Consider the following 9,397-nt stretch of genomic DNA (forward strand, 5'->3'; position numbering starts at 1 on the left):
CGTGAGCATGCAGCTGCGACGAGAGCCTGCTGCGGCTGCGCTGCAGGATCCAGCCAGGCGTGGGGCAGAGAAGCTCAGCCTCAGCAGCAGTGCCGGTGTGCTGGCGGGATAAGGCAGAGATTAGCTAGCTACAGGGCAAGCCTGGCAACGATGGCCTCTGCAGAGAGGTCACAAGTGCCTATGGGAACTGCACAGTGTGGGGATGTACAAAACCCTCGTGTAGGTGTAGGAGAAACGTCTTCCCTGGGCAGGGCTTCCCTCTGTGCCAGGCAGCAATGCGGGAGCTGCGGCAGCCCTGGCTTTCCTGCTGCTCGCATGTGCTTTCTAGCAACGGGTGCTGAGGCTACCCCCGGCTGTTTCAGTGCATGCTCGCGCAATACTTTCTGCGTGAACTTGACTCGCAGCAGCGCAGTAGCTTCGTTAGAACAACCAGGGAACCACCGCGCAGGGCCGTGCGCGAGCCTCAGGGCTTATCCCAGCGGCGCAGCGCTCAGCTGCCTGCGGGGAGAGTGCCGGCACTCCCGGCACACCGGGGTGCCCGTGGCGGTGCAGCCACGTGGGGCTGGCACCTGCCGCCACTGCGAAATGCAGGTGCGGGGAGGAGGAAGGGGCTCGACCGCGCTGCGAGAGGACAGGGGCCCCGCGCCCGCAGCAGGAGCCACGCAGGGCAGGGAGCACGGGGCCAGGCCGGCAGCGGTGACTCACCGGATAATGCCCAGGAAGTGAGAGCTGCCAGGGAGGGCACATTGCGCCTGCGAGGCCAGGGCCTGAGCGCAGGGCGCGCGCCGCCGCGGCAGGGGCAGTGCGGTGGCCGCACGCAGGGCAGGCTGCAGCCGGGGCAAGGGTGCCGCGGTGCCCGCACCCGTGCCCTCTGTGCGGCAGCAAGAGCCCCGTGCACAGGCAGACGCAGCGGGGTCTGTGCACTCCCGCGGCTCAGCTCCCCCGGCACGCTCCCTCGTGGCACGCAGGTGCAGGGCCGGAGCAAGCYGGGCTTTTCCAGCTCCGCAGCGCACAGCGTTTGCCTTAATTTGGTGCAATTCCCTTTGCTGCGGGCTGCTTCTCTCCGGGTAGGGGCCGGTCTCGCCGGAGGCCCTGTGGACGTGCAGTGCTGCTATTCCCGGGACAGCTGCAGCCCCGGGGGCTGTGTGCAGGCGCAGGATGAGGCCTTGGCCCACGCCTGCTCCTCGCACCGCGCTGGCTGCAGGCACCTCTGCACTGCTGCCTGCTCTGGAGGCGCTCGAGGTTTCACACGTGAAACTGTGGCCGAGGCAACAGCACTTGCAGCRGCCGTGGTGCACAGGCTGCTCTGAGGGAAGCAGGAGGCTGTGCTGGYCTAGTGGGCTGCAGCTGCTGAGATGCTCTCAGGGGAAAGATCTCAAGAAAAGGAAATAAATATTCTTTTGCAAATTCGCGGATCGGGGTGACACAATTGCAGAGCAGCATTCCAGGGTGCAGGATGTTTCAGGGCTTGGAAAACACTGATTATTAAGTATTACTAAATAACAGCTGGAAATTGCATTGTATTTTTCCAAATGGCTAATTAAAGATAGATGTATAAATTGGGGCACTAGCGCCCAGGAACTGGGCCATGGCATGACCAATGCGATACCCAAGACAGGGCTGCTTGCTGTAGTGCAATTGCTCGGTTTGGCCAATCTGAAAGCCGCCTTGAGAAGGGGGTAAGTCCTTGGCCAAGGTGCCGTGCCCTGCATCTCTCGCAGCAGTGCTCGGCCTTGCCTTGCCGGCAGGGCGGCCTAGGCGAGCGTGCAGCAGCGGCGGGCAGCTCCGCTCGCGGTGCCCGTGCCGCGGTGCCCGTGCCGCGGTGCCCGTGTGCGGGCAGCGCCGCGGCTGGCTCTAGCAGCAGCTCCTTTGCGCGCAGCTCTCCACGCCGCCCCGCAGCCTCCCGCCCGCCCTCCATGCCTTGCCCGCAAGCAGCCTCTTCGGCAGCCGGCCCGCACAGCCCCCGGAGAGCGTCCTGGGGATCAGCTTCAAGCCCTACAGCCCGGAGCCCGGCCCGGCGCCGGCGTCCTGCACCGCCTGTGAGAGCCCACGTAAGGCGACAGCTCCGAGCGCGCCGCGGCCGCGGCGGCCCCTCCGCGTGGCGCAGGGCAGCSCGGCGCCGCTGCGGGGCCTGGAGGCTGCCCATTGCCCGGGGCCGCAGCGGGGCTGGGGATGCTGCCTGCGGAGCTCTGCGGGCTCGGGGGAGCTCTGTGACCGCGGGAGGGCTGCGAGAGGGCTGCGCTGACCCTGCCTCTGCCTTGCCGCCAGAGTCCTCCATGTTCAGAGCTGCCTGCATGAGCCAGAGGCGGCTCGCGCTCATCTTCTGCGTCTCCCTGCTCATCGTGCTCTTCACCGCCCTCATCCTGCTCTGTGAGTGCCCCTTGTGCCCGGCAATGCGCTGGGGAGCTGCTCCGCAGGCGGGATGGCCCTGGAGCAGCTGCACATGTGCTGCCTCTCCCGTTTCCGGAGTTTTCCTGACATCTGGTGGACGTCTGGGGACGGGCTTTCCGGAGGAAGGGAGACGGGCTGCAGGGCTCCGTGCCGCTGCAGGCTGCACTGCGTGCTCCCCTTCCCAGGGATGGCTTTGCACGTGCAGGACCAGCCAGCAGCGCCCGTGCAGCCTAGGCACGAGCTGGCTCTAGCACATGCAGCCCAGGGGGGCCAGGGCAATGGCTCGTGCCAGCGTGAGGCAGGGCCTCAGCACGGCACTCGCTTGCTTCCAGTCCTCTTCTGGCGCTCGCAGACCGGCATCGTGTACAAAGAGCCCGCCGAGAACTGCAAGGACAGCGCGGTGCGCTGCGACGGCGTCGCCGACTGCTCGCAGCGCAGTGACGAGCTGGGCTGCGGTAAGGGCGGCCGGGCCGCGCTGGGAGCGGGGGCGCCCGCCGCGGGGAGCCGCTCTGCCACGCGCCCGCTGCTGCCTCCCGCAGTGCGCTTCAGCTCCGACCACTCCCTGCTCCACGTCTACTCCAGCACTGAGAGCCAGTGGCTGCCCGTGTGCAGCAGTGCCTGGGACGACTCCTTCTCCAGGAAGACTTGCCAGCAGCTGGGATTCCAGAAGTAAGTCCCCGYGGCTGGCTTTTCCCAGTGCCGTGCCAAAGCCCTGGGGCACCTGGCAGCTGGTGCACGGAGCGCCTTGCTCTGCCCCCCTTCCCGGCCAGTGCTCCAAGCTGCCTGTACTCCATCCCCAGCAATGGGGCTTTGCCAGGGGAAAGACCACTTCTCCCAGGGCTGAGGAGGGCTCCTCAGGCGCCTCTTCCCTCTCTCCTGGCAGTGCGTCCCAGACGGACTACATCCCCCTGCACGTCTCCGGCAAGAGCCTCAGCGTGACCGAGGAGCGGGACACCATCCAGCAGAGCCTCAACAGGTACCGGSGCAGCGCTGCCTCCCCAGCGCCGGCCTCGCTCCCCTTGGCCTCCTGCTGACTCGGTCTCCCTCTTCTCCCCTGCAGCTCCCAGTGCCTTACGGGCAAGTACGTCTCCCTGCGATGCACAAGTAAGGGGACAGTGGCCAATCTCCTCCGGCAGCACCAGGCACACGGGGCGCTGCTGGGCTCTGTGGGAGGCAGGCAGTGCCCCCCACACTCCGCAGGCTGAGCCGCTCTCTCCCCCAGGCTGCGGGCAGCGGATCTCCGGCCGGATCATCGGCGGGAAGGAAACCTCAGCCAGCAAATGGCCCTGGCAAGTCAGCGTGCAGTACGGGCCCATCCACATCTGCGGCGGCACCATCATTGACGCACAGTGGGTGCTCACGGCGGCCCACTGCTTCTTCATGTGAGCCCCGGGGATGCTCCTGCACAGGGCACAGGCTGCGGCCAGCAGCCCTCCCTGCCGGCCTCCCCGTGCCCTGTCTCAGCCTGCTGCCCTGCCCTGTGCTCGCAGGAACAGCATGAAGATCCTGGATGACTGGCGGGTGTACGGCGGAGTCTCCGACCTCAAGCAGCGCTCCGAGGGCATCCCTGTCTCTCAGGTGATCATCAACTCCAACTACAGTGACGACCATGATGACTACGACATCGCTCTCATGAAGCTCTCCAGGCCGCTGACGCTCTCCGGTGCGGGTCCGGCTGCGGGGCACGCGGGCGGGTGCGTTGCCTGCAGCCCGTGCTCACGTGCCCTCCTCGCCCGCTCTGCCCCAGCCCAGGTCCGCCCAGCCTGCCTGCCCATGCATGGCCAGCGCTTCCTGACCGGCAGGTCCTGCTTCATCACCGGCTTTGGGAAGACCAGGGAAAACGAAGGTGAGGGTGAAGGGCGCAGAGCAGGAGAGCAGCCAGTGCGCTGTGCCTGTGCCCCTGGGTGCGCCCTGGAGCTCGCGTGCGCGCGTGRCAGCTCCCTGTGCACCACGCTCACGCACTGCTGCCCCGCGGGGCAGACAACACCTCCCCGAAGCTGCGCGAGGCCGAGGTGAAGCTCATCGACTACAAGGTGTGCAACAGCGACAAGGTGTACGAGGGCTACCTGACGCCGCGCATGATGTGCGCCGGCTACCTGCAGGGGGGCAAGGACGCGTGCCAGGTGAGCGCGGGCACGGGACCCTGGCGGGGCCGGGAGCGGCTCCGCGGGCTGCCTGGCCTCACCGCGCTGCCCCTGCACTCAGGGTGACAGCGGGGGGCCCCTGGTGTGCGAGGACGGCGGGCGCTGGTACGTGGCTGGCGTGACGAGCTGGGGCACGGGCTGCGGCCAGAAGAACAAGCCGGGGGTGTACACCCGTGTCACGAAGCTGCTCAGCTGGATATACAGCAAGATGGAGGTGAGGGCGCCCGGGCATGGGCCCGTGCCTGCTGCCGGGCACCTGGACGTCTCCCCCTCGCCCTCTCCTCTCTCCCCGGCGCAGAGCGAGAATGACTGAGGCCGGGCACAGCCCCGCCGGAGCCTCCTCCYGCTCTGCACGGTGGGCGCCGCCGGGACCTGCCGCCCTCGCAGCTCCGGAGACRCGGTGCGCAGCCCTCGCCCGGTGCAGGCAGCCGGCGGCAGCGCATCGCCCGTGATCGCAGTGCCTCTGCTCTGGCACCGCGAGTCCGCTTTGTAAATAGACGTGTCCTGGTGCCGCATCCTGTGGTTGCTTCCCGGCAGCGCGGGGCCACCGCCGAAGGGGCCAGCGGCAGCGCGGTGACACCCGCCTGGTGCGGGGACCTGGCCGCTGTGCACGTGACGGCACCGGCTGCAGCGGGGGAGGCAGCAGCAGAGCATGGGGCTGCTCTTCCTCGCCCTGCCTCTCGCGCTGTCTCCAGGCAGAGCAGGGCTTGCTCTGGCCATTGCAGGTCGGAAGGGTTAGGAAGTGCCCCTACTTGACGAAATGCCTATTTATGTTTTCCTGCGAGGTGGAAATGGYCCGGCCACGCGTGCGGGCAGTCACGGGGCCTGTCCTGGTTTGGTGGCTGTTGCAGCGGTGGCGCTGGGCAGGACTACAAGCTTGGGGCGGCAGCAAGGCAGGTCCGCAGCGCCGGGCTGCGGACGCTCAGGCCCCGCACTCCTCCCGGAGGTCACACGTGTCTGTGGGACGGAGGGATGCTGCTCCCCTCGAGTGGGCAGTGCAGCGCGAGGGGGCCCTGTGAGCCCTGCTCCGGGCTCTGCTCTCAATAAACGTTTCCGTAGCTCCACGTGGAGAGGCTCTTGTGGCTATTACCCCGGGGCAGAGCAGCCTGCGCGCACCCCGCTGCTGGCAGGCAGCGCAGGGCCCGGCGTTGACCCCTGCAGCCGTGCGGTCGCTGCTGGGCACCGTGCTGCAGGAGGGAGCGGTGCTGCCGGCAGCTCCCTTGCGCTCTCCAAGGAACTCTGAAGCCTTCCCGAGTCACCAGCAGGTCTCCGGGGCAGCCTCTTCCTGCCAGAGCCTCCGCTTCCTTGGGAGGACCACGCCGCCGGGGCGGCAGCCGCGGCGTCCCCGCGCACACCTCCTGCACAGCACCTGCAAGGACAGGGCTGCTGCGCATCCCATGGCCTCAGCACGCTGGTCTGCAGCCGGCAGCACGTGCAGCGGTGCTGGAGGGGCGGCTGAGCCCTGGGCAGACCCCGCRAGCACCTTTCAGATGCGCCCCGGCACCGTGGAGCTGCACTGGTCAGCTGTGCCTCTAAGCAGAGCATCCCGTGTGGTGTGGGAGCTGCCGCGGGGCCGCCCCTGTGCGCTGCCTGCAGCACCCTGCAACTTCTCAGAAGTCACCGTGGGCCAGGGAAAAGGTTATCAGCGAGCAGCGCGCTGGAGGATGGCTTTGAACTTTGGGATAACAGATGTAGTCGGGCTCGACGTGTGCAGAAAGCACCTACTTCCCCGCAGAGCAGACCCAGTGATCAGGGCCGCGCTTGGCAGAGGCTCTCGGTTTGTTCTGAAACAATAAGTGTTGTTGCTTTTTGGGAAACTCTGAGTCAGCCTGACCTCAAGAAGCTTTTAAAAGAAGCAACCGCGAAGCCTCCCAGAGCACCGTGAGCCTCCTTTGAAGGCGCCCTGCACAGAGGCCAAGAAAAGGGTTTCATTTTACCTTATAATGTGTTTGGTGACACAGGAGTTTGGGGCAAAACCCTGCTCCTTGCAGGCAGCTGGCAGGGGCTGCGGAAGGAGAGGAGCGGGGCCTTTGGGGCACTGTGTGGAGCAATGCTGCGAGGGCAGAGGGCTGCGCGTGAGAGCAGCAGGCGGGGAGGTGCACGGGACGCACACGCTCCCCGCGCCTGGGAGCTCCGGCTCCCCGCGGATCGGGGGGTCCTACCAGGGCACAGCTGGGAGCGGAGCGTCCTGCTGGGCCGCACAAGTGCTCACTTAAAGCCCAGCTTTGCTGGTGCCTGACGCAGCTGGGGGCACTAAAAGGACCCTGGAAAGCATTTCTAAAAACGGAGGTGTGAGAAAGGGCCAGGAKTAGACCTGCAGTGCCGGCTCTGCGGTGCCGGGGCGCGAGGCGGAGCTGCCGGCTCAAGAGAGGCTGGAGGTGCCGCTGCRTCCCGGCACCGCCGCCGCTCGCGCCCGTGCTCGGGGCCTCAGCACGCTGCGGGAGGGATCCAGGTCACGGCGCTCCCGCTCTGTTCACACCAGCCTGAGACTGTGCGGACCCAAGGGGGCTGCAGCGACAGCACCAAAACACCCTTGCGCAGCGGCTCTCCGGGCCCTCTGCATCGCCATGGGCACGGCGGAGCTGCCACTCAGAGCTTGTCTTGGCTCCTCGGGCTGGCGTGCTGGGGAAACAAGTCTTTTAAAAGGGAATAAAACACAAAAGGGAACCTGAGGAGAGATGATCTTGCCAGGGCTRTGTTCCTGGGAGCAGAGCCATTGCAGCACCCAGAGGAATTGCCGTGCTGCTGTGGCTTTCGCCTCCTCGCAGGCTATTGCTCTCCCAAATAGCCTCTCAAAGCAGGTAAATGGCTTCAGTACTCAGTATGAGTTTAATTTATCTCTTCTAAAGCTGCCACGCCACCGTCTCCCCAGGCAGGCTCGGGGAAAGGCTGCCCTTGTCGGTCCAGGCTGGAGCGGGGGTCCTGGGCAGGGGCTCCTTTGTGCCCCGCTCTCCCGAGGGAAGACCCATGAAGAAGAAGTGGGTGCTTAGGCACAGCTTTGCACCCCATGCTCGAGCATCCTGCACCAGGGCACTGCTCTCTGCTCCGATGCTGCCCGGGAGCCCGGCTCCGTGCCGCCGCCCGGCTGCTCCACCGGCGGTGAAGCCGGTGTGCCAGGGAGGACAGGTTACAGCAACCCAGTCTGAGAGGCACCATGGGAATTACTGCCAGCTAGCCACGTTTTCCCCCAGCGCCCCTTTATGGCTCCTTGTTCTGCTGCGTCAAAACATCTTTGTTTATATAGCTGTGCAGAGGAAGTTTCTAGGTGATGTTTCTCTATAAAAACATTTTCCTATAATTTCAGATTTGCTCCTTTTCACAGTCAATCCAGGCCCGGCTTGGCGTGGTGTCCCTGGGCYTCACAGGGAAGGAATGGGGCCAGCTGTGAGGAGGCCTAAAGGAGACAGGGAGGGAGGGAGAACATTGGGTTAAGAGCAGCCACAGGGCTGGGCCCACCTTTCCCTCCTGTCCCTGCTCTGTTTTGCCGGCTCTGGGCAGCTTGCTGCGGCTGTGCCTGCACGCCAGCTCCAAGCCTCAGCACAGGGGCCTTGTGCTTTCCTTCTGCAGCAAATGGCTTTATTAGGAGGCCCTGGACCAGGCTTGCCCGCTCCCAGCCCCGTGGTTAAAATTAGCAGGGGCCCTGCTGGGAGGAGCCGCGGTGCCGAGGGCTGGTGAGGCTACCCGTGCCAGTGCTGTGGGGGAACACGGGTGAGGCGACACAAGGCTGTCTGGTTGGGGCTGCTGGGCAACTGAAAACATCTGCCAAGCGAGGAAAACGCAAAAGGAAGCTCCACGGTGCGGCGGCTCCGCTGCCTGCCGCTAACGAGCCGTCCTGCCATCACGGCTCTCCGTGCCCACCACTGCCCTCAGGGAGCAGGAAAAACGCCCAGGCACTAGCATGCCCGGTCCCAACGCGCCGGAAAACAAGGCAGTGCTCCTTCAAGTTGCCTCCAGCAGCGAGGGAATGCGTGTTGCTGTTGCAGCAACTGCCCTGTGCACCAGGAGCTGAGTTAGCACAGGAGGGAGTGCAGGATGTCCGCAGGTTTGAAACCTCGCTGCATCAGGCCCTGCCTTGCAAATCTGTAAGCCAGAGAGCCAAAGGAGGAAGAAAGAGCGGGCTGTGCTGCGGAGCAGGAGCCGCCCACCTGCACGGCCCGGTGGCTGCRTTTGCAAGGGCAGCTTTCTGTGCGCCCCTCGGCCCCGTGCATCAGGGCAGTGCCCAGGGCCGCGCCACAGCCACTCTTTTGTGGAGGTGTCTCGCTGTGTGCAGCCCATGAGCAGAGGGGAGCGCTGGGGAGGGTCACAGGAGCCCCAACTCGATTGCAAGTGCTCGGTGCCTGCCTCGCCCGCTGCACGGTAACTGACAGCTTTATCGGGTTATCTCTTGGCATTAAAAAGATTTGACGCTGTCCAGCTCCTCTGTGCTGCTCTGTATCTCTGCACTCGTCTGAATAATTGCCTTGAAATGCCAGGSCTGGTTTATTTTCTTTTTCTGTTTTACTGGAAACGGTGAAATGAGTGTRTGGTGCCATTATGCCACAATCTGCCATTATTGTCTGTGAAGCTGATTTCCATCCAAGATGCATTTGAGCGATTAGGGGATGAAACGTTTSAGCGGTGGCAGCGCTGCCGAGGGGTCTGCATGAAGAAATGGCTCTCCAGGGCCGGCGCGGGAGCCGCGCGGGCACGGGCGCGAAGCCGGCCTGGCCGCACACCCGAGGAAGGCGGCCGGCCGCCCCAGATCCCGGCGGCAGGAGGTCCGGAGGTCCCCCCGCTCGCAGCGGCGTGCGGCCGTTCCGTCCACGGGGGCTCCGCGCGGCCCGAAGCGCGCGCTCAGCCCCGACGGAGCGGCCCGGGAGCGC

General features: G+C 65.5%; 1 protein-coding gene across 1 annotated transcript; it reads left to right on the top strand.

The window, feature by feature from the left end:
- Positions 1-585: 585 nt before the first annotated feature.
- TMPRSS13 (transmembrane serine protease 13) lies at positions 586-4,848 on the top strand. The gene is made up of 12 exons (XM_026040291.1): positions 586-591; positions 1,880-2,051; positions 2,269-2,370; positions 2,724-2,846; positions 2,931-3,060; positions 3,275-3,367; positions 3,452-3,495; positions 3,614-3,773; positions 3,882-4,054; positions 4,139-4,243; positions 4,309-4,514; positions 4,597-4,848. The coding sequence occupies exons 1-12, from the start codon at positions 586-588 to the stop codon at positions 4,846-4,848; spliced, it is 1,566 nt and encodes a 521-aa protein (XP_025896076.1).
- Positions 4,849-9,397: the final 4,549 nt, after the last annotated feature.

The sequence above is a fragment of the Nothoprocta perdicaria genome, unplaced genomic scaffold, assembly GCF_003342845.1.
Source record: "Nothoprocta perdicaria isolate Ctin4 unplaced genomic scaffold, notPer1 scaffold_252, whole genome shotgun sequence".
Taxonomy (NCBI): Eukaryota; Metazoa; Chordata; class Aves; order Tinamiformes; family Tinamidae; genus Nothoprocta; species Nothoprocta perdicaria.